We start from the raw sequence: 24,396 nt of genomic DNA on the forward strand, positions 1-24,396 counted from the left end.
CCTTTTTCATTATTTTTTTAGTTTAAGTTTATTTTATTTGAATAACTAAATATATTATATATATATATATATATATTACTTTATTTATTTTATATTAAATAACAAACAGTAAATGAATTGGAAAGAGATCACGTATATTATGACTCGTTATTTCATCTTTTTATGACTTGCACTCAAACTGCTCTATTTTTACATCTTGCACTCAACCCATATACTTAGGATTTTTCTTTATTGTTCAATCATATCTTCGTGGCCTATCACTAATTAAGAGATAATACATACTTAATAAGCTAAATCATTTTTGGTTATGTGCAAAAAGACATCATTCTAGCATTCATTTGACTGATAAATGAGCATTTATCTAGGTTTTGATAGACATAAGATCCAAGTTTTATATTCAATTTTAGTGTCCTTACTCCAATTTTTTTTACATAAAAGAAATAAAAATGCAAAGCATTGGTGTGCGATTTCATTTATTCAATTTATCTTTCTTTTCTATTTTTATTGCTTTCTTTTACGACTTTATCTAATGCTTTCTTTAAATCTCAACACTTTTATTTTATTTCTTTTTTAAACACTTTATTTTCCTTCTTTGAAAACCTGTAACTTTTGTAATGTTCAAGGTTTGGAGTTTCCAAACTCCGAGGCTACTATCTATTTTTAAGGAGGATTTAATTTCTATTTATAGTTTATTGGATGAAAAAAATGAAACATAGAATTATATATCAAGGTCAACATATCACAAAAAAATAGAAATATAAATCGAAAAAAAAAAAAAGACTACGTAAGTACTCGGCACGTTTTGTTGAGGCTGGCTTGACCCGAGCCCCTGTTTTTTAATTAGGTCGACTCGCCAGGCTCGCGTTAAATTATACGTGTAATCGAACCAAAACGCGCGTTTAAATAGAGAGGAACAGTAGTTTTCAGGGTTGAGCAAATCGTGTGCGAGCAGGACCTGGAAGTCTTATCGTGAAGAAGAGAGAAACAAACACCAAAATCAAATCATGACCTTAGTTGATAAATCCATCATATATCAACAACAGCAGCAGCAGCAGCAGCCATGCCTCCTTTCCTCCTCTTGATCTCTCATTCCACCAATACAGCAATAACACGCACTTGCAAATACGGTTCTGAATCGGTTGACTCGGTCTCTGCGCTGGTAGATTCACGCTATTTTATCTCCGTGTTTTGACTCTGTGAGTTTACTCTCTCGATTCATTGATTGATTAATATGGTTGTAGATCTGTGTGTTTATATATCTGTTTGGCTTTTTCTTTAGGGTTTGAACGATTTGACGATGGAACCGATGGATATAGTTGGTAAATCCAAGGAGGATGCTTCGCTTCCTAAAGGTAATAAAAAAATGGTAAATATAAGATTTAATTTTTGCGTATTTTAATTGTAAGTTGTTTGTTCATTTTTATTTATATTAATTTTTTTCTTCTCTTGGCTTGTTATTTTGTTAATTTTGTGATGTTGCAAGTTTGATTTTTTTTTTAATTTTTAGATTGAATTTTTGAATCGTTAATCTTATGTTTCTTCTGAGAGATTATCGAATTTACGAGTTAAGAGTTTAAGAATTATAGTTATGAGTTAGGGTTTTCACATCTGTGACTATATTCGCAGCAAATTGCAATAGCGATGCATATTGAAGGGTTTTGGGACAAATAGGAATAGCAATGACCTGGTGTTGTTGTGTTTTGTAGTCATTTAGGCGTTTCTCTGTGTGATATCTGTTTGGTGTTGTGTTTTTAACTTCTAAACGCTTTGGGTTGAGGGCTTGTGACTTCGTAGTCCTAGAAATGGTGATGAATGGTCAGTAAATGGTCTATTCTTGTGAGGTCAGGTTTGTGGGGTTTGATCAATATGATGCAGTTATGATCAAGCTAGAACTAATGAGGTCCACATTAACTTGTTCTGAATCATTGTTCAATTGAACTGGACAAATAGCAGAAACACTATACATAATCATGGATGTCGGTGTGCACACCTGTGTGAGAGTTTGGAGTTATACTTGATTTTGAGTCGGCTCTGATGCTTAAACTATGTAGCTGAAAATTACTTCATATCGTGTTTTATTTGACTGTTTTTCTGATGCTAGTTATGGATATTTTTTCCAGCAACCATGACCAAAATTATTAAAGAGATGTTACCCCCAGATGTTCGTGTTGCCAGAGATACTCAAGATCTTTTAATTGAGTGTTGTGTAGGTGAGACTAATGTAATTTTGTGGCTTTTGTCTAACTTGATTTTTTTTTTCATATTATTGGCATTGATAGATTATCATTTTTTTTCCCCATTAATACACCTCTAGGAAAAACATTTCGATGGAAAAAAAATCATGTATTTGAAGAGCAAATGAGTGTGGTCCTTTAAATCATTTCTGGTCCTTTGTGTTATGATACTTGTGTCAGTTTGATCAGATGAAATCTAAATGGCCAACCGCTTCAGACCATGTCATTGTCCACTTCACACATACAACCTTATTAAAAAGGACAGAAAGAAAAGGAAAAGGAAAGAAAAGAAAAGGGAACATGAATAGAAAGAGAGGCAGGACCTCTGGAGCTAAAGATCCAAAGCCAATGAGAATTCTGAAGCAAGCTTCATTTATGAATTACTTATTCTTAGCCTAAGATAAAATACTAAATGATAATATTTTTAAATTTCAATTTTGGCCTTTTGATTTTGCTACAGTCATTTCCACATGACATTTTCCAAAGACGTACCTTTATCAATTGATTGTTTGGAGCTGTTGCAACAAAGCAAATACCTTAACAAAAGCTTAGTGGTCCATTCCAAAAAATTAAAAATGTTCTCATTTGGGGGATTGTTTTTTTTTGTTTTCTTCTAAAATAATTTATCTTTCATATGCATGTTTGCAGCTACAACATGCCTTCAAAAACCATTTCATGGCAAGAATTTTTTATTCCAAGATGTGGTTCATTAGGTGGTATTGGAAATCTCTCTAAGAAACCCTATGAAAAGTTTCTTTTAAGCTTCCACTAATCAAAATGCTTGCTGGATTGACATTGGTTGGAATATTGAGAGGCTGTTTTTTATTTTGGAAATGACTGTTAATATGTGTAAGTTTCTGACCTTGTGGAACCTACCTTTCAAAGATGAAAACAACTTCCCCTTACTAGGCTGTAAGGTATGATCCTGAATAATAAGCAGAAAGATATAAATTAAGTTATAATATTGAACAACAGCTTTGTATCTTGCCCTTACTTTTTATAGGATAACCTCTCAGGAAACTGTTGCTAAGATTGGCCTACTTAAATACTTAAGTTGCAATATCATTTAGAAGTCGTCTGTGGCACCATTTCTTTTGATGATAGCATGTCCAAGAGAAAAACAAAAACTGTTTTCCTATATGATGTGTTAATCCGCACTCTTTAATTTCCTTAATCCAACTTGTGGTCTGAGATTTTTGAACTTAATATTTGTCAGAAGTCAAAATTAGAATATTTTGGATGTAACCAACATAGTATCACATGCAAGTGCCTAATATTTGTTTGGTTATAAGTTTGGCTTTGTTCAATACTATTTAAACCAAGTCATCCATCCACATAAATGTCATGTTTTTCTTACTTCAGCGATTACTTTGGGCATCTCTGTTTTTTCTTCTCTCTGATTGCCAAATAGTCTCTACTTTTTAATATGGTTTTGTGATTAGAGTTTTAAAAATTACTGAGGAATGTGTTTCTTTGCAGAATTTATAAACCTTGTATCATCAGAGTCCAATGAAGTATGCAGCAGAGAGGACAAGCGAACAATTGCACCTGAGCATGTACTCAAGGCTTTACAGGTCTTTGACTAATCCAATCTCTCTCTATTGTGTGCTTTTGACGCGCATAATTTCTCGTGTCCTCTATATTATTTTATAGAACCTTTTGCATATCAACATATAGTTTTCTCTCTATCTTAACATTCACTGGAAGCAAGATTTTTTGTGCATGCCAATTTAACCTAGGTTTATTTCTTCCAATACTGACACCTGTTTGTACTTTATGCTTTCATGTCTCATGTTGTTTTCAGAATGATTGGTGAAACTTATTTTCCCGCTAACAATTCACATACTGAGAAGTTTCATAGACCTTTTAACCCATGTGATAATCCTTGAGTTACTTTTAACTCGGAGAAGCTGTTTTGCTGTAAATGCCTTCAACATCAGTCTCTCTCTCTGTTTTTTTTTTTTGAAGGAAATTTGTTTTATAATGGAATTGATTGGCAATCAGCATTTGAAATCCATGTGCCTTCTCAAGATATTCTGGTTGTCATTCTGCAATTTTGATACTAAAGAATGATTGGGGTCAAGGTTTTACAATTGTTATTTGCAAGTACAATCTGATATATGCTCTGATCTACAGGTTCTTGGGTTTGGAGAGTACATTGAGGATGTTTATACAGCATATGAGCAACACAAGCTGGAGACCATGGTAATTTATACCCCCCCCCCCCTCTGCACTTTCATTTTCTGTAAGAAGATTTTCTTACATCAGATCTCTCCACGTGTCAAAGCCATGTAACAAATTAAGATAGTCTAGCCAGTTCACAAGATTATTTTAAATTAGACCTCTCCACATGACAAAGCAATGTATCTGATTAAGATAGTCCAGCCGGTTCAACTTCTGCTTTCTTTTATTTCTTTTTGCCACAATGGATTGGTGTTATGAACTTTATCGAGCCTTCTTTCCACATATATATATATATATGTATATATATATATTTTGAATTGTGTAGATTCACTGTTTTAGTTGATTTGGCCACATATAATTGAGCTTTGAAAGCACAAAATGATATTTTATTACAGTCGGGCTTATAAAGCACAACGTAATTATAGTTTAATAAAATCTTTTTTTTCTTCCAGCATGACTCTTTAAAAGGTGGTGGTAAATGGAGCACTGGAGCGGCGATGACTGAGGAAGAAGCGGCGGCGGCGCAGCAAAGGATGTTTGATGAGGCGCGTGCAAGAATGAATGGTGTGGTCAGTGCCCCCAAGCAGCCAGAGGCTAACCAAAGTTTAGAGAGCTAGCCTTAGGGACTTTAATTTCTTGAACCGTAGGCAAGCAATCAATTCTCCCCTTTGCACGACAAGTCTTATCATATACAGTGTACAAAGTCATTGGCAAAGTGCAAGAAGTGACCTCTGTGGATATGCCACTTCGATTTGTACTCTTTGTTTATCTTATGGATCATGTTTATAACTTAAATGTAATTAGTGCAAGTTCGTCCAAATCCCCCCCTTTCTCAGTACTAGCGACGGTGATTATCATATTTAGTTACAATCAGACTTATTTGTTTGCACTATTCATTTGTGTTTCAATCAATCAATCAATCAATCATGTTGGTCTTTACCTTTACAACTTGTGAAGAGGATCAGCCTCTCATGCTGCTCTGATGATCGAAGGCAGCTGAAATTTCAATCCCAGCCGTTGTGCTCATAGGTAAAACCAATATCTGACACCAATGGGGATGAGCCATGTGGACAGTTTGTGGGGAAACCTGAACAAATGGAGCGGGGTTCCCACCTGGTCCAGGTTTTCGTGTAAATGCATGTCTGTAATTTCTTTCAAACAAAATTTTTACCATATTTAAGAGAGGTTTTAACAATAAAAATAAAGCAGGTTTATAACCTGAAAACATCTCACTGCGCCAAACGAAACCAGACAAATGGAAGGGGTATTTTAGAGGTCCCACAAACAATGATGTGTCAGTTCCTAGGTAGGTAAAACGTGGACACTTCACCTGAATTACTCTTCAGAACCCAACATCTCCCTGGAGCGAGTTTACACTAGAAAACATTGGCGCAGATCATGTCTATGATTGAATAGCACGATGGCTTTGGCTTTGGCTTTGGCTTTGGTTTACCGTGGTTGTTTTTTTTGGGGTTAGTTCTCGCGTCGTCTCACCCTATTTGCTGCTTTTGGATTCCAAGTCAAAAGAGTCAGTCAAGCCAAATCCCTGCCCCCACAAGAAAGTGAAATAACACCCCCATTGTTCCCTCAGATTCCTCTCTTTTTTTATTTTCAAAATCTCTTTCTCATTCCTAGATCAGTTTGGTGGGGGCAGCCTCTGTTTCTTTCGTCAGGATTCTCTTGCACTACTACTATGGGCTAGAAACAAGGAATTCAATGGAAGCCCCACAAATAATAAAAGCTACAAAACCCAGAAAGAATCATCATCCTCCTCCTCCCTCCCCCCCCTCTCTCAAGCCTCAACTACCTCTGCCTCACCATCTATAAGGACTAACCTTCCCCTTGATTCTGCTTTCACATATTGAAGTCATCAACAACTTATATGGCTAGAACCTCTGAAGACTCCTCCTCCAAGAGACACTTCCACTGGACCAAAAAGGTTGGAAACGAAGATGTTGAAGCTCCAAGCATCAAGTCCTCCTCAAACCCCAACGAAGAAGACAAAAATGAAAATGTTAAGAGCCATGTTGCAATGCCAACCCCGAAGAAAAGACTACCAGCAGTAGCAGTTGCTAGGCTCCGATCGGTTCTTGCAGCCCTCGGTAAGAACCGATCAAGCCTTCCAATGGGGCTTGGATCCCGAGTGGTTGGTACCCTTTTTGGATATCGCCGGGGTCATGTCCATTTCGCATTTCAAAGGGATCCCAATTCACCTCCTACTTTCCTTATTGAGCTGGCTACACCAATAAGTGGATTGGTTAGAGAGATGGCATCCGGGTTAGTCAGAATTGCATTGGAATGTGACAAAGAGAAGGAAGATCAAAAGAAAGCTGTGAAATTGCTGGAAGAGCCAATGTGGAGGACTTATTGCAATGGAAAGAGATGTGGTTTTGCCACGCTGAAGGAATGTGGGCATAAAGAGTGGAAGGTACTGAAAGCTGTAGAGCCAATCTCAATGGGTGCAGGTGTTTTGCCAGGGTGTGCAGCAGAGGGTGGAGCTGATGGTGAACTCATGTATATGAGAGCTAAGTTTGAAAGAATTGTGGGGTCTAGAGACTCTGAGGCTTTCTACATGATGAACCCTGATAGCAATGGAGCTCCTGAGCTCAGCATCTACCTGCTCAGAGTCTAAAAGTCCGGTTATTTATATTTCTTTGTATTTTTTCTTCCCTTTTTTTAAGGTTTCCTGGGCAAGAAAATGGAGGTCTAGCTCTCTCAAACTTTTTTTTTTTTTTTGTTTTTTTCCTTTTTCTGTTCGTTATTTCTCCTTGGGAGAAAATGGGAAAGTGAGCTTTACCTGTATTTTGTTAGTTTTAGGTGGAGGGGCAATACATTATAACATGATGGATATGGATAGGTGGGGTAATGATGGTGTATATGTGTAGTTTTTCTTCTCTCTTTTTTAGCAAGTGATGAGACAAGGGGCTAACGCAGCAACCATGGCAGTCTTCTCATTTTGTTTAATTTCTCTCATCAATTATTTCCATCCCATGCTCGTATTGATGTGGAATTTCCAAGGAAGGGACGCTATCAAAAACAGCGAGTGTCAGAGAACAGCAGTAGCTAGGATTTTTCAATGCGTCTCCTTATGTGTGAAATTTCATGCTGGCATCAACATTCTGCTACGCTGCTCGTATGCGTTCCCTTTCCACCTTCGAATCGATCTGTTTTACAAATCACGAGCAATTTACCTTTTCTACTCTACATTCGACAATCTTAAGCTCAAGGGACGAGCTGCAGAATACATCTGGATAATCTTTCTTTCTTTGAAAAATGCATTTCTGGTGTGAGTTTAATTTGGAATTTGATTCTCAAACAAGAAACTAGCAACTCTATATATTATTCCATTTGCTTGCATGTTAAGATACTATATATAACCTTTGCATATAACATGACTGGTGTTTTTCCTTCTCCCTTCTTGGCAGAGAAGGCATTTCACTGAAGAACTGTATTTTTTTCTTTCTTTGAGGAGATTTGAGTGCATCAATTATAAGCATTTTTCTGTCACAGACAGTTTTTTATTTTTTTTTAATATCACAGCTATTAAAAAACCACAATTAAAAACTATATATTAAAAAAAATCACAGCAACCGTGATATCTAATTTGCCAAATTTATTTTAAAACTATGCTAATAATAAATTTTTTTAATTAAATTCATTATTCCAATCATTTGTTTTTAGCGCTTACATTCTGTGTGGATTGATTCCAAGAGATTTTATTAAAGCCTAATCATAGAAGTCATCAAAAGCAAAATATAAAAAGAAAAAAAAAATCCAATCCCTGACAGTATGATTAGGCCTTTGTCATTTGTTGACTGCTTTTTTCCCCTTGCCGCTTTGATTCCTTATGCTTAGGCATATCTAATGGGAGAGATAAAAAGATTTAAAAATAAAAAAAAATAATTTTTTAACTTTTCTTCCCTGGAAGAGCAGCTAAAATAACTCTTTTTTTTTTTAAAAAAGAAAAGTACATGCAGAGAAATCATTCCTAAATATCTATAAAAGAAACCAAAACATTAAAATAAATTATTTAAACATCAATTCAACTTTTTTCAATAGTTTTTCTCAAAAAGCAAAAAATATTGATATTAAATATATTAAAATACAAATAAATTGTTAAAATGATTTCTCCTATTGGAATGTATATAAGAAAAAAGAAGAAGCCATATTTACAGTTTTCAAGAAGCTATATCAACCATTTTGCTCTTCCAAATGGCTTCTGCAAGATGCTCTGATACAAGATTTAAAGCTTCACTGTTACATCCTGCATTATTTTGGCTTTTTAACCTGAGGGAAAATATGGTCACCATGAAAAGGTTAGTTTGTAGTCTGCGACACTGTTCCAGTGTCTCCCACGGCCCTCTCTGCAAGTTTCAAGGCTTTATAACATCCTTCTCTCTGCAAAAAACGAAAATAGAAAAGAAAGAAGTAAAAGAGAAGGAAGGGCCATGGGGGGCATGGCAGAGGCTGTGGGTTACAGCTGGGACAAAAACAATCCGTTAAGATTACCTTACACGAATATCAAAGTATGTTTCGCATCATCTACTCATCATTCTTCAAAAGATTCAAAAGTTGTTTGCTATGCACAAAAGCAAGGCCACCGCTGCTTTATGCCATTATAACTCCACTGAATTGCAAAACTTTGGTTTAAAGGTGGCTCGTAAGTTGCTCGAAGCCCACCATTCGGAGTGGCTGCTGCACTGGGTTTATTATTTTGTATTTCTAGACTGTCCCTATAAGTAGGATAAAAGGAGGGGAGGAAATTGATGGTTCTGATTAATGCATTATTATATGCAATAATGCTATAACATCATTAATGCGTTTTCTGAATATTTAGATATGGTATAACACTATTAATTATGCTATAAAAGTTGTCCACAGCAAGAGCTCGGGCTACTTGTAGGCCACGTCTAGTTTTTGTGGGCTTATTATAGCATGGCTACTTCGCAGTATTTACTACTTAATAGCTAGATTATGGCCTAAAATAAAAGGGAATCTGCACTAAAATAAAGGGCAACCAGAGAGGTGTATGTTTGGTATAATGGCGAGCACTGAAAGACTTCCTAGCACCAGCAAGTTTGATCTGCGCAACCTAAAACTTAAACTGCATATCGTTGGTTTCCCAGCCAAGAACTAGAAATAGGAGCCCGCATGATCTTCATTATCCAGATAAATACAAATTCAACAAGTGTGCCTGCTCTCTTTACTGAGGTCGAAAGCATGAATGTACCTGAATACATGTAGGATATTTCAGAATGTCAGTACAAGTAAGTTGCATAAAGTGAGCTAAGAGACGTGTGTTATCTGCAAAAACTCAAATGTTTTCGAACAGCACCTATGTTGTTAAAGGCAGTTACTTTGCTTCAATTTCCGAGAAAACAAATGCAGATTCTTTGGTCCATAGATGCTGGTGACTCACACTTTCATGCATTAAGCAAGTGAAAGGTGGTCACTGAGTGCCATTTTTCTGTTACCTCTTTACTCAATCACCGAGGTCCAAAAAGAAGTTACTACCATCCATGAAGAAGCACCTAGCAAAGTACTAATCTGATCTTCAATGGGGACAGATTCAATTAGTTTCCAAAGGTTTCTTGGAAGTAATGACTTTTATGATTTGCTATCTTGAATCCCAAAACGTGGCAGTAAATATTTCGTAGGTGTGTAAGCTTAGTTTCCGTCGGTTAAAATATCACCCATAGATTTATTGTAGGAATCGTGTTGTTGGATGGTGTCATGTCGGTGATTTCATATCTGTTAGTAAACTCATAGTTAATTTAAACATGAATAAATAGGCTAATAAAATATTATTATCCATGAAAATTTTTTGTCAGTTTATCGATCAGTAAAATTTTACATTCATAAATATTTATTTGACTTATTTATTGTGGCCCACCTATACATGTTACATTCTCATATTAAATTCCTCCCACAAAAATCATATTTCTTTTCATGTCATTTCTCCATATTCATGTCTTTAGCCACCGTCCACGTGGTCTATTAAGTAATATATTTCATAATCTTAGTCTCGTTTACATACCGACTAGGTAACAATTACATAACCTTGGTCTCATTTACATGACTGACTAAGTAGTGAATTTCATAACCTTAGTCCTCATTCAAAGATTAATTATAAAATCAATAATTTTTTAGTTTCCATCCTCGACCAACTAAGTTCATAGTCTCCATCATAAAAACCGACTATGTAATAATCACTAATCCCTTAGTTGTCATCTCCAAACAACTAAGTCTGTAATCATCATTATAATGACTGACTATGAAATTAATACTCTTGGTTATCAATCCTGGCCAACTAAGCCCATAATCCCAATCAAAAGGATTGACTATGTATCTTTATAAAATTCATTGTTAGGGTCTAATTCAAATTCACACATTTCTTTATGGCATTGCAATCATTTATAATTTATTGGTGGGTATCCATTGTTACAGTTGGTTACAAATTACATATTCATTATCTACAAGTAAGGTTCCTTTGCAAGTTCTCCCTATAATTCTTCTTCCTTCTTTAAATTTCTTGTTTCTCTCTCTCTAGAACTCTAAACTACCAACTTGTTTTCTCTCCTAAATCCCCATTTTTATTAGTGTCTTTCAATTAAAAATCACTCCCACACTCTCCAAATCTCATCATTTAGAGAGAATAATACAAATTTTTGAAGAAAGCAAGAAGAAAATGAAACTTCTCTTTTGTTCGTGGTTGTCGACCATTTATTTATAGAAGGAGATGAATTTTGGTTAAAATTATAGGTTTACCATTTCTTATTTCTCTTATGTTCTTTTCCAATGTTTTATCCGGTCATTGGTATTTTTGAATACTGTTTTATTACTTAATTCAATGAGATTTTCAATTTAATTCATTGGGGACTCCATCCATAGTCACAGTAAAATCTTCCTCAAAGTTTTTTCCACTAGCGGTTAACGTTAATCATGTGTAAAAACATACATTATTTTATTTAAAATTCCACTTTATTATTATTATTATTATTGTCTAACTATTTTGACCCCAATTTATATAAAAAAGTTTCATTTAAATAATTATTTTACCCAATCGAGAAATTTACATGATTTGTCATTGAGATGACATTTCACATATTGATTTATTATTTTATCTCATCCAAAATTTAAATTAATTACTGGAAATGTTCATCCCAAATCGCAATAATTTTTCTACTTAATTTATTATTTTTAAATTGAGGATTTCCCTGGTAACACTAGTTTACCAATTTTTGAAGTGGAGGTTTACAAATGTAATACTTGGGATAGAAATTTTGGGAATGTGCTTAAAATATTATAATGGATTTAAATAGGTATTGGATTGGGAAGAATGATTGTAGATTGTTGATACTTAAATTATCCACATATCAAGATAACCATTTATTTCCCTATATTGTTGTATTATCTTAACTTAAGGTTATGTAATTAGAATACACATATTATAACTTATTTCAGAGTTATACCTAAATAATGTTACAACAAGAAATTATAAAGTAAGCAGTGACGGTTGAGGCGATTGGCAAAAAGTATCTGCATATCACAAACTAATTATAGAATAAATATGTTAATAATATCCCATGATTTATTTCAATCCCTATATTCAAATGAAGATAATTCATTTAACTATTTTTTTACTTTACAAATATACAATCATCACCTTTATCCACTACTTCTATACATGGAAGTTCATTTGTATCTTCTTAAATTTCTCTCTCTTATATTCATTGCGCTATTATCATCATAATCATAATGATTCTCTCATTTCTAATCTATTTCTTAACCCATCTTGTTATAATCATCACTTGTGTTTTTGAATTGATCAAATTCATAACAACATCATAATCATCCTTATTCAGGTTATAACTTAACTACTTTTATAAAATCATCAAAAATACGTTTAACTCATAGTCCATAATCAATCCATTTAATACCTTCAATGTTCATGAATATTACTTTGAGTTTATCAACCACATTTAGTCTTTTTAAAACATCTAATATGTTATTTATGGTCAACCGATTTTGTTAATTCATTTTAATGTCTATTATATTATTTTTGGCTTATCAATATCAATTTTCAATCTTAACATCTTCCATGCTTATTATGGTTTATCTATAATTTCTTTTTTTTTCAAGCTTAATATATTTTTGGTCCAACTATGACTCATCCATATATTTCTTCTATTCTCAATACGTTTTATAATTATTTTTGGCTCATCTATTTTATTTTTCCATCTTAAATGCTCTTTGTGCCCATTTATTGAACCTTCAAATATTTATTTTATTAAATTTGAACCCGTTGTTGCGACCAGTTCCAATTTTACATATTAAATCTTGTTGTTATGTTCAATTCAAAGATCACATAATAAATTCTACCATCATGGTAAATTTGAGTTTTTTTTAATCTTATATTTCATCGTTGCAGTCAATTTATTTATTTTTTATCTTATATTCCTCTGGTGCAGTACATTTAATTAAACTCGTCGTTATGATTAGTTTCACTTTTACATATTAAATCCCGCCATTACAATCCACTTAATTCTCACATATTAAATTTTGTTATTGTGATCAATTTAATATTCACAATATAAAATTTTGTCATTGTGGCCGAGTTAATTTGAACATATAAAATTTTGTCGTTTTGACCTATTTAATTAAATTTCACCACTATAGTTAATTTCAATTTCAGGTATTAAATTTTGATCCATTTAATTAAATTCCACCATTGTGATCTAATTAATTAAATCTCACCATTGTGGTTAATACCAATTGCATTATGTTGTTGTGGTCTATTTAATTCAATCTCACCATTATAATTAATTTTAATTTCACGTATTAAATTCTACCTTTGTGGATTTAATTAAATCTCATTGTTATAATGCAATTAATTAAATCACATCATTGAGGTTAATTCTGATTTCACATATTAAGTTATGCTATTGTGGTCCATTTAATTCATAAAATATTGATTTCCTACCATGAAATTACTTTCTTTTCATATCATTTTCCCTCTCCTGGTACATATGTTTTCACTTAATGTCATTACCATGCCTCAAAGGCATAATTGATATAATATCAATCTAATGCTCTAAAAGTATAATTTACATCATATTATTTTCCTGCCCTATAAGCATAATTTATATAACAATATTTTCATCCCCTGTAGGCATAATTTATCTAGTATCATTTTCCTGCTTTAAAAACATAATTCACATGATATTATTTTTTTCTACCCCGAAGGTATAATTTCTTTCTAATATCATTTTCCTGCTCAAAAAGCATAATTGTTTTCTGATATTGTTTTCTTGCTTAGAAGACATAATTTTTCTCATGATACACAATTATACAACATATATATGATTTCTATTACATTCTAAATTTTTTTTGCAACCTTTACCTTGAGCTCCTGCTACACAAGCTCCTGAGAAGTTGGGTCCCACATCGAACACAACTCCCAAACAATAACTATTAATGTTTACATCACTAATTAAAACTCAACCATATAAATCTCCATACTTCCCAATTATATTTAATCACACAAATTCCCAAACCTACATTAATAAATTTTCCATTTCTCTTAGCTACCACACACACAAATAGTCAACCATATTCTATTCACATTCAAATTCAAATATGTAAAACATTGCAACAACATATATTAATCAAATCTTTAGTTAATAAACATCTTAACCACATTAAACTTATGATTATAAATCCTATATTTTCCAAAAACATGACTATAATTATCCACTTATACAATAAATCCTAATTTCCAATAACTTAACTCACACATTTTCATCAAATTTCTATACTTGCAATTTATATTCCATGATATGTCCTAACTTTTGAACATTCAATTTTCATATTCTCAAATCACCAAATTACTCTTGAATACATCTAATTTCATATGTTCATATCAATAATTATCAATCCAGTTATTTCTTGTCACCCATATACATTTAAACATAGAACCCTCATATCTCACATGAGTAGATTCTTAGTTTCAAGATGTCATTACATCTTACCATAACCAATTCTCATTCAAACATACACAATCTCCCCATATATGCCGTATTAACATGTATCAATCTATTTTATACACCCCTTATAAATACTAACATTTTATATCACTAGCTTCCTAAAACATGTTAACTTACTTCCATGGTATCCTTTTTAATTTAAATCTCAAATAGACCCATTTCAAATCTAACTAGATTAACAACTTAGCTTAACATAAAATCAACTAAACTTGATAAGTAAATTTTTTCAAATTTGTATAATTAAACTTTTTTTATATTTTTTTCATAGTAATTCCATCTAATCTTATTCACAATCACCACCTCACACATAATACATTGACATAACATAATTTTATTATTATAGGATTAAGGCAACTATAATTCTGTGTTCCACTAATAATAACCAATATTGAAATTAACTCAATTAAACATAATAAATACAATTAATCAACAATGAAATTAAAGTGCTTAAAGTAAATAGTATAGGGATAGAAATTACAAATTTGGTTTTTAATGTGGTTCGGTAAGCCTACATCCACTCCTCAAGCACTAAAACAGTCTTAAGTATTGTATTCTTCATCAATCCAATCTAAAGATTATAATGTCTTTAATGAATCTTCATTAAGCCCCTTTTCACCACTCAAAGAAATACTCTCTTCAAGATTTTTTTATCTTAGTGATATACCTCACTAATGACCAAGAGTTTTTCACTTAAATTCTTAAGGGATTACAATTATTTGAAATGTAGCAACACTCTCTCAAAGTTAGACAATAAAATTAAAGCTTATATCTCTATAACTCACTCAATAACACTTAGAATGTATAGAGGTATTTAAGTGTATTGAATGTGAAAATTTATACTCTTGTGTAAGAATATAAAGGTTTTAATGCACAAATTTGAGTATGATTTAGGATTGATGATTTAAAGTTGTTTTTGCTCTTAAAATAGTTTGTGTATGATATATATTCAAATGTTGCTCTTAATTCTTCAATTAGATAAGCTATGTATATGTTTGTAGCAAAAATTAGTTGTTTTATAACCTTAATGAAATGGTCGACCGGTTCATATTAGTCAGGACAATCAACTGGCATGTTCCTATAGATTCCTAGGTGTTTATTCTTGATGAACAAACGGTCAACTAGTTCCACTTAAAACCCAGATACGATAATTTTAAACCTGGTGAATTTTGGATCGACTAAATGCATATCAGCCTTATAATGCATGCAACATGAAGTGTGTGAATTCATTTTAATTTGTGCTATCAAGTAAGATATAAAAATTTACATAATTAGCACTAAAATAAATCCTCAAGAACTAAGACTTCACTTTCTTTGTATCTTGAACTTATTTATTTCTTCATTTAATTATTCATGCTTCTTGATATTCTTCATATAAACATGCTTAAACTTAGTCTCAACTAGCCATATCATTAGTTCATTTTTATTTAATTGTTATCATCAAAATATATAAATATTAATATGAGACCCAAAGGTTAATAAATTTAACCAAACCATTAAGGTCACTTTCTAAATTTCTCAAAATTTACTAAACTAATATTTTGACCAATTGTTCACAACATTCATAATTTTATCATAATATCCACAATTTGTAATTCATACATCTTTCCTTTAATATCAAAACACTATTCATATAAAATTCTAATAATTTCATATACAATTATAATAGTTTTTCACTTCCATAATATAACAATCATGCTTACTTTTAAAATTTTCATAATTTTTAATTTCCATGCATTATACATTTAACCCATAATTCCACTTCAATCTAATACATACTTATATAATAGAACATGTAATCTACATAATCAATCATAAGTTCAATCCTAAACACAATCCTAAATAAACATGCAATATTATAAGATTCAAAACAATTTTCCATCTCCCATCAAGTTCTCCTCAAGATCATCCTATATGTGAGTAATTCCCCTTTTAATTTACTTTCAATTTGTCTATGTTTTCACTCTAGTTATTACCCATCTCATGCCACTATCATAAATTTAATACAAAACACTCAATTCCAAAACAAATTTCATAAAACCCGAATTAGATTATATTATAGACTGTATTTTTCATCTATATTTTAGGCTATAAACTTCTCAGAAGGTGAAATAGCTCATCTCATAGGCCTTCTACACTCAAGATCCTTACAGACTAACCCATCTCAATGGCTAGCTAAATTGGTTCTCAATCCAACTATCTTGTTCATAAACTCTTTGAACCTCATGTTCATCATCACCAATTATTGTTGTATGGCAAAATAAATTCATTTCGGATTATTCTTATTATTCGATGGTGATGATCCACATTTGGTTGACATTGTCAGGATCTAAAAATCATGTTAATATCAAGAAAATATATCCTCACACTCAATAGATGTCACTCCTCTTGTGATATATATATATATATATATATATATATATATATTTGGCTTTTAACTATAATAAGCTCATTTTTTTGCCTTTTACTACTCAATTTCAAAAACTTTAGTTCTTTAAGGAATTAATTCATAACAAATAAAAAAATTTAACTTAGCAGCGCAATCCAAAATAATATATAGACTTAAGAAGAAATAAAAAAAAAAATCAATACAAAACCTATGAATATGAAATTGCGAATAATAAAGTGAATTAATATGAAATATGAACGATACGAAGACACAAAAAAATTGGTGTGAATAAGAAAACTAATGAAATAAGACTCAAATAACCTAAACTAAGCAAATATAGTATTTTTAGACTAAATTTTGTGTAGTTAACTCGAAATCAACAACAAAAGAGTTTTTTTTGCACAAAGCTACTAATTATGAATTTGTTTTTTGTAATTCTTAGAAATAACCCATTAAAATATTTTTAAATAATCTCAAAATCAAGATTTGACACTAAGACATCCCAAGAATAAAGAATTCTCATATTTGAGTTGTTGAATCCAAGATTTGATGAAAAATCCAAATTTACAGCATATGCCTTACCTTTTCCCGTTATGCTATTTCTTTGACATTTCTTCTTTGTTTTTAATTATAGACAACCAGAGCATAAATAACCTTTCCTTCATAACTTTGCCACAACTAGGTTTTAGATGATGATAATAATGAAATAACACGAAAACTAAAAGATAAAGGGATATAACATGATTTTAGAGTCTTATTTTGATACCAACTTATGTGAACCCCGTGGTAATAAAGATTCAGAAATTTCATAGTCAAATCGACTCTTTCTAAGAAAGCAAAGTTTAAGCTTGTGAATAAGCTTGACACAATGATAACCTGTATTAAGGCACCAAGACTATAGAAATCAAACTCTCATCCAACAGCTATAAAGGAACACAAATGACAAGTGTAAAAGATACCATAAAGCTTGGTTAATTCTTTGATAAGCTATGGTAGTTCAATGAAAGAACAAAATTAAAAGAATCATTTCACAATCACACAATATATTATCCTGAAATCAAATTCTATAAAAAAAACCTAAATACAAGCTAAATAACTCTATTTATAATAGATAAAAAGTCTTAAACATTTCTAGAAAAATAATAAAAGGTTTCTAAATAAAATAGAAAAAAAATCATAAATCAACTAGGAAAATAAAACAATTCTTGTATATTAGATTCCGGACCATATTGCAAGGTTTTTTTTTAATATTTGATAGCTATAAAATTTTAATCATGTATAAAACATGACCTCTAAATTTTTTTGATAAAATCTTAACCTGATTCAATGGTTGGATATAAAACTATGCTTGTTAGTGTAAAAATACGTATTAGAAAAAATAAGTTCAAAAACCATATCTAGGTAAGGGTTTGCCCTTATCTCTTCAGTTTTCAAGTTATTGTTGTAAATGATAAAATTTGAGTTGTCTTATACAAGGTTATGATATTAAATAAATTTCAAATGATATTGATTATTCATGGTGGGAAAATGATATCGAAAATTATATAATAATAAGTTATGCCTTCATGGGAAATTGATATCGTATAAAAATATACCTTCGAGGGCAGAAAAAACGGTATGAAAAGGAATACATCATTGTGGTGGGGAGGCAAATAGAAATTTTATTCTGGTCAAATCCAGGGAAGGGATTTGAGATATGAAAAACGGTATGAATCGTTCGAACAAATATGTGAGGAAACTTGATTTATGCAAGGGACGAATACGAGTCATCGGCAAACCAAAATAAGCACAAACTTTGACAACAAATGAAGCCTGGTCTAAAATGTAAGATTGAATTCAATAAATAAATGAAGGGACACGGTTAAATACTAAAGAATAATTAAGAAAAAAACATGATTAGAAGAAGTTAATAAATTGAACTGAAGAAATACAAATAATCTTGAATTTCTTTGATCACATTAACATAACTAGACAATTCTTTGATCACACTAACTGGAGCAATGAAATAGCCGCCTCCCTCTTCTTTTAATCTCTTTAATTTGCAGTTTGCTGCGCGCTCGTTTTCTTGTTAATGCGTCTGCTTCAAATGGTCATGGTCGTTGACGAGCAAAACCTGGCTGAATGATATAATTGACGATGTGTGGTCCAAACATGAACACAAACCAGAAACATGGATATGCAAGCTGCATCAGTTATAGGAAAAAACTCATATCCATAAAAGACACATCTAGACGATATTTGGACCACCCTTGTTTCTAGGTGAACACTATATATTAGAATGTTTTGCAAGAATCCTTTGAGCCTATGACATGAACTGAAAGAGAGATTATAAGGTCATGATACCTGAAGAAGCATGGATGGAGCTGCAGCAGTGTTATCAGCAATGACATGACTTCTAGTTTTTCTTCCATTTAGTGTAGCAACTGATGGACTGTTAGCTGTTGTTATGTCCCAAAAGCTTCTTTTCTTTGCTGTTGGAATTGGGGACTTGAACCGGTGGCTTGGACTCTTCAATTCACCATTGTTTTTTTCCTTTGGCCGCAAACTAGCTCTTGTCACTACCCTCTTTGCTCCTTGCATTGTTCCTCCAGCTGATGGCTTCTCACTCTTTCGGGAAAGCTCATGTATACGATCATCCTTCTCCTTTAGCTGTGTAGCATGATCTTTCTTTAATTTCTCAATTTCTGCCTCTAATGACTTGACAGTCTGCCGATGCTCTCTGACTGCTTCCTCTGCGCCCCTTTTTCTTGATTCTGGTGTGAAACAGTTCCCACCTAAGAAAGAGGGTCTAGCTTTCCTTTTTTCAATTGGTCTGGCAGTAGATGGAGGAGTCTGAGTAAAGGTAATTGAAGGAGGAGTTGGAGAGGTATTTGCAGCCAACAATTGTGCCTGGAGTGAAAGTAGCTTTTGTTGTTGGTGTACCAATTGCACTCGCAATTCGCGATTTTCTTTTTGCACTTCAAGCAACAGCTTGGCCTGGTCAGTTTCACATTCTGGTAACTGTATTTCTTCTAGGGTCTCGCATGCCTGCAATTAAAATGAGAGGTAAGAAAGCTTTTTTCCCCCATATTATAGTTTTATTATAGCAGAATCTCTAGGCCGTAAACTTCATCGCGGATGGTGCAGAAAAACCATTATGAATCCTCATTAGGAAAACAGATATGAGCTCTTCCTAATGGAATAATAGTCAAAATTGCAATGAGTAGTACAGAATATAATGAACATGAACAGATGATCAGCTAAAAGGATGACCTTGGTTCGGATCTCCTTAGCTCGATCAGCCCAATGCAAGGTGTTTTGAGTTTCCCCAAACGAGAGATTACTTGGACTTATATTTGCAATCATTGCAGTGTTACAAGCTCCTCCTAACGAATCCTTGAGAAGTTGAGTGAGCTTTGAATTTCGGTATGGGATATGTTTCTTACCCTCTACAAGGGCATTGATGCAGCTGCTTAGTGCAAGAAGTGACCTATTTATATTGGCACCCTCAAGTGATCTAAGTGTTCTCTGATCAGTTGCAAGGGCCCTCTCTGAGCCAGCAAGGTCAATGAGTGACAGCTTTCCCACTCTTTGGACAACATTCATGGAAGCATCTCTAACTCGGTATTCAACAACCACCTGAAAAGAGCACAGCCAAACTTTAAAACAGCAAAAATACAAGTAAAAAAGGACCATGTGCGTGTTTGTGCATGCTAGAGCAATATATACGTACGTAAAGAAACAGATATTACCTGCAGTATAGCATGTGATCGTGAAGAGGTTTCGTTGGCACGAGTTGGTTCAGTGGTTCGGTTTTGGTTTCCTTGCTGAAGCAATGCCATCACCTGCCACAATACAGGGCAAAAATAGTAAGACGTTCCAATATACTCGCTTATGAAGAGTTCGAACTTTATCATATCTTAAATGTTCAAATTTATGGAAGTCGGAAATTACTTCATCAGTGGAATAAGCTCTGTACTGAGTGAGACCTGCTGCTACTATTCCCTGTTACATTGAAACGAATATCGTCAACAGCATATCAAATCTAAAATGACTAATGTAAGTTGAATAATTATCATGTTTCATTGCTGAGATCCAATCCTGATAAGCTGGACCAGAGGAAAATCATGATATAATCTCCTTTAACATTTACTTGCATCAAAATTATGTTATGCCTATACCACAAGATTAAACATAGTGAATATGTGAATTCTTCCTGGAAAAGAATGAAAAAAGAGGGAGCGTTTATGTTATGGCCTACGCTAGGGGAATATAACAGGGAAAAAAAACCAACCAGGTCTTGCAAGGAAAAGAGGAACTTTCTCTATAAAACATCCTAAGTGGCACAGGGTCATTCCAACTAGAGTACCAGAAAATTTAGTTGTTTTCTACTAAGAAAAATAGAGGGAAGACCTGTTTATCTTCTCGGAGCACCAGAGGCCTTCCTGGAGAGAGCAAATCTCTGACAGTTTCATTATAAACTTCAAGATATGAGAGGTGAACCACATGGTTTCCATCACAGCTCCTTTGCCTAATTTTGGTAAAAAGATCCTTAATTGCCAAAACCATCACTCCTGGATTCTCTACTGTCCCCAGCATTGTATATGTTTTACCAGCTCCTGTGGCACCATAGCAGAACACTGATCCATTCCTTCCCTGCAATACTTGTTCTACAAGATCTGCAGTCCTGAAAATGCAATTCAAATGAATACCCATCTTGTCGGTTAAGCAATCTATCACATACAAACATACGGTCCCCTGACGTTTCATATTGTGAAAATGAAACGCTGGGACAAAAAATTGAGCTGCAGTTTCTCCGACAGGAAAACCTTATATTCTGTTTGGTTGCTCAGAAAATTCGAGGTAGGAAACTAACAACAACACTAAGTTGTTCATAATGTGATTCGCTAAACAGCGACTCCATTGAATCATTAGACTCATTAACTTTATCACTCTTCAAATATTTAGCAGAGATTTGGTAAGTGATCCCATATCCGAGTACAAAGACCATGACATGTCTTAGACAACATTAACAGAGAGATTGCAGCGAGAACCATAAAATTCAGCTCTCAAAATTGTGTTTCTAGTATCCGAAACTTATTTCAAAAAATGGGCTAACTACCAAATTACCAAATCAAACATTATAATTATGGAGAATTCAAAATGTGCACGAGAACCATAAAATTCAGAACTCAATTTTTGTCTCTAGCAACCAAAAAACTAGTGCCGGAAATGAGCCAACTCTACTAATCACCAAAACAAACACCAATATAATGAATAATTCAAAAGCACAATACCAAAGAAGCATTAAAATGTTGCAGAACCAAAAGGAAACAAATCCATGTAAAACTAATTAAAGCTGTTTTTTTTTTAGACACTCACGTGGTGGAATAAACTTCCTTTTGAGATGTTGAATCTGGAAATGCAGCGTCAAATGCAAAATGCCGTCCACGGAGCCTCTTTAGCCTAAGATAATCATTCTCGTTAGCAAACTCAGTCAGATAAACATCTCTCCTATTCACAATCCTCACACAACACCTCAAACCAGCCTCTCTCTCCTTCTTGGCCATTGGCCTAAGCCTCACAAACACCAAAATCCGGCTTCCACTTGCATCATTTTTACAGGAAACAGTCTCCAATCTTTCATTTTCTTGCACTTTCTTAGGCCCAATAAACCCTCTCGGCTCTGTCTGTGACACTGAGCTCTCCATTGAAAGCTTCCTCGCCACCGTACTTGAGTCTTTAGTCTTTCTTGGACATGTTAGAAACCTGATAACCCGATCCGGACCCATCACAAGATTCTCCTTGGCATCATCAACAGGCGGTTCTGGTAACACAAAGGTTCTTGTCACTGTAGAACTAGGCTTTCCACTGGGCAATGTAGGCAATGCATTGTCTCTCATTATATTGTTTTGTTTTGGATCTTTTGTTTCTTTTGAATCTTTCTCTTCTCTCTTGCAACCATTCAGAAGATCCACACTCGAATGTGTTGAGAATCGCTTCTCTTCAGGTTTCGGAGACGGGTTCCTTAAAGTTAAAGAAGATTTCTTCTGCTGCTCATACAAGAGAGTTAAGGCTTTCATCTTTTCTTTCAAGCCATGATGTGGATTTCTCAACAGAACATCCATGTTACTGTCTTCTTGATTTGAGTAGCTGGGTGGTCTTGTTTTTAGATTTGGGTTTGGGCCATTTTGTTCTTGGCTGATGGCTTTAGACCTTGTTGACACTGGCATTGTAAATTCTCTCTCTATCCAAACATGCCCTGATGGTTTTTTCAGTGACCCAGTTGGTGAAACTTATCAAAATGCAAGAAAGTTTGGATCTTGATGAAAAATGGTTTGGACAGGTGAATGGAAGCTAAAGAAAAGAAAAGGGAAGAGAGGGAAGATCAATATCACAAGTTTGACTGATTTGGTGGAAAATACGAGCCATTGATTTGGATTTAGATCGGACGGTTTGTAGTAAAGCGGGGAAGATGACTTTCAAAGTTTAGTGCCAGTGTCAGCCCTCTTTTTGCTTCTTGCACTCCGCTGGAATCCAAAGTAGTGCCCTACATAGGAGCAGGAAGTGGAGTGGAAAGAGTTATAATTGGGGGAGTGTTAGGGTTAAATTTTTGAAATGAAGATTTAAAAAACGATTGATTGTAACGGTCAAAATATTGTCAGGCCAAACGGTTAGCTATTCGACGATGTGGGGTCCATCTGGGAATATTAAAAGCAAAATCTTTTTCAAAATCTTTTTTATTCTCAGTTAAACATAAGAAACGATAGCTATTTTTATTTTTATTTTATAATCAAGTTAAGCTGAAAAAAACCCAAAAACTTTTAAAAATGAAAAAAATTGAAAAACACATGAAAGTTAAATCGTTGGAACATTTCAAAAAAAAAAAAAACAATTTCGAACTAACCCATTGAATATATAAAAACGTTGGTAATTAATGAAAATCTTGAGAATCCCATATCCTATGAATATTATTTTATTGCTAAGATATATTTTTATTTATAATGCTTCGTGGACATGGTTTTTATTTTTATTCTAGGCTTTTCATTTTTTTTTATTTTTATGTTATTTGGCTTCTCAGGTTTTGTTTAAATTAACTTTTCATTCTTTTATTTTTTTTATTTTGAAAATTGATTTTTCTTTTGATGGTTGTAATGTATATTCATCTAAAATAGTGATAAAAGTACATATGAAATATATATATATATATATATATATATAAGAAAACTATTAAAATTATATTTGAATTACTTTTTACTTGATGGACATGGGTTTTTCATTTTTTGAATTCACCAAAGTTATTTTTTTAGATTTTTTAATTTTTATGTTTTTCAATTTTTATGTTTTTGAGGTTTTTTTAAGATCTATATACTCGATAGAATAAAAGTATAAAGTCAATGTACTCATGGTGTTATTTTTCTTTAATGTATTTGAATTATTGTTTTTTTTTAATGATGTGAGACATTTCATTAAAATAAGTGATAAAAAATTATGAAAGAAAATATGTATATATATGAGATATATGAGAACAAAAAATTCTAAAATTTTTAATTTTAGACGTGAGCAG

General features: G+C 33.0%; 3 protein-coding genes across 6 annotated transcripts; 2 read left to right on the forward strand and 1 right to left on the reverse strand.

The window, feature by feature from the left end:
* Window positions 1–919: 919 nt before the first annotated feature.
* On the forward strand, window positions 920–5,238 carry LOC133677922 (protein Dr1 homolog). Of its 3 annotated transcripts, none has more exons than XM_062100060.1 (6): window positions 922–1,159; window positions 1,280–1,352; window positions 2,121–2,210; window positions 3,714–3,808; window positions 4,371–4,439; window positions 4,871–5,238. In XM_062100060.1, the coding sequence occupies exons 1-6, from the start codon at window positions 1,061–1,063 to the stop codon at window positions 5,033–5,035; spliced, it is 591 nt and encodes a 196-aa protein (XP_061956044.1). In that variant the 5' UTR covers window positions 922–1,060; the 3' UTR covers window positions 5,036–5,238. The 3 variants fall into 3 exon arrangements, with proteins under 3 accessions (XP_061956045.1, XP_061956044.1, XP_061956046.1); XM_062100062.1 differs by having other exon boundaries at window positions 929–1,196; XM_062100061.1 differs by lacking the exon at window positions 2,121–2,210 and having other exon boundaries at window positions 920–1,159.
* Window positions 5,239–6,064: 826 nt separating this feature from the next.
* LOC133678374 (protein MIZU-KUSSEI 1-like) lies at window positions 6,065–7,382 on the forward strand. Its single transcript, XM_062100661.1, has one exon. The coding sequence runs from the start codon at window positions 6,301–6,303 to the stop codon at window positions 7,048–7,050; it is 750 nt and encodes a 249-aa protein (XP_061956645.1). The 5' UTR covers window positions 6,065–6,300; the 3' UTR covers window positions 7,051–7,382.
* Window positions 7,383–18,663: 11,281 nt separating this feature from the next.
* LOC133678177 (kinesin-like protein KIN-8A) lies at window positions 18,664–23,369 on the reverse strand. 2 transcript variants are annotated; one of them, XM_062100408.1, is made up of 7 exons: window positions 22,212–23,369; window positions 21,243–21,516; window positions 20,784–20,834; window positions 20,582–20,674; window positions 20,103–20,468; window positions 19,194–19,877; window positions 18,664–19,033 (listed from the first exon to the last, which is right to left on the reverse strand). In XM_062100408.1, the coding sequence occupies exons 1-7, from the start codon at window positions 23,060–23,062 to the stop codon at window positions 18,941–18,943; spliced, it is 2,412 nt and encodes an 803-aa protein (XP_061956392.1). In that variant the 5' UTR covers window positions 23,063–23,369; the 3' UTR covers window positions 18,664–18,940. The 2 variants fall into 2 exon arrangements, with proteins under 2 accessions (XP_061956392.1, XP_061956393.1); XM_062100409.1 differs by having other exon boundaries at window positions 18,664–18,967; window positions 22,212–23,368.
* Between the last annotated feature and the right edge of the window lie 1,027 nt (window positions 23,370–24,396).

Source organism: Populus nigra, chromosome 18, assembly GCF_951802175.1.
Source record: "Populus nigra chromosome 18, ddPopNigr1.1, whole genome shotgun sequence".
Taxonomy (NCBI): domain Eukaryota; kingdom Viridiplantae; phylum Streptophyta; class Magnoliopsida; order Malpighiales; family Salicaceae; genus Populus; species Populus nigra.

Bases quoted from the DNA above. Each gene is read 5' to 3' on its own strand.
- LOC133677922 (XM_062100060.1), top strand. From the start codon at position 1,061: ATGCCTCCTTTCCTCCTCTTGATCTCTCATTCCACCAATACAGCAATA. The intron at 1,160-1,279 runs GTAGATTCACGC...CTTTTTCTTTAG, and splicing joins TTGACTCGGTCTCTGCGCTG to GGTTTGAACGATTTGACGAT. The intron at 3,809-4,370 runs GTCTTTGACTAA...TCTGATCTACAG, and splicing joins ATGTACTCAAGGCTTTACAG to GTTCTTGGGTTTGGAGAGTA.
- LOC133678374 (XM_062100661.1), top strand. From the start codon at position 6,301: ATGGCTAGAACCTCTGAAGACTCCTCCTCCAAGAGACACTTCCACTGG.
- LOC133678177 (XM_062100408.1), bottom strand. From the start codon at position 23,062: ATGCCAGTGTCAACAAGGTCTAAAGCCATCAGCCAAGAACAAAATGGC. The intron at 20,675-20,783 runs GTAATTTCCGAC...GTATTGTGGCAG, and splicing joins GAGCTTATTCCACTGATGAA to GTGATGGCATTGCTTCAGCA. The intron at 19,034-19,193 runs GTATCATGACCT...TAACTGATGCAG, and splicing joins CTCCATCCATGCTTCTTCAG to CTTGCATATCCATGTTTCTG.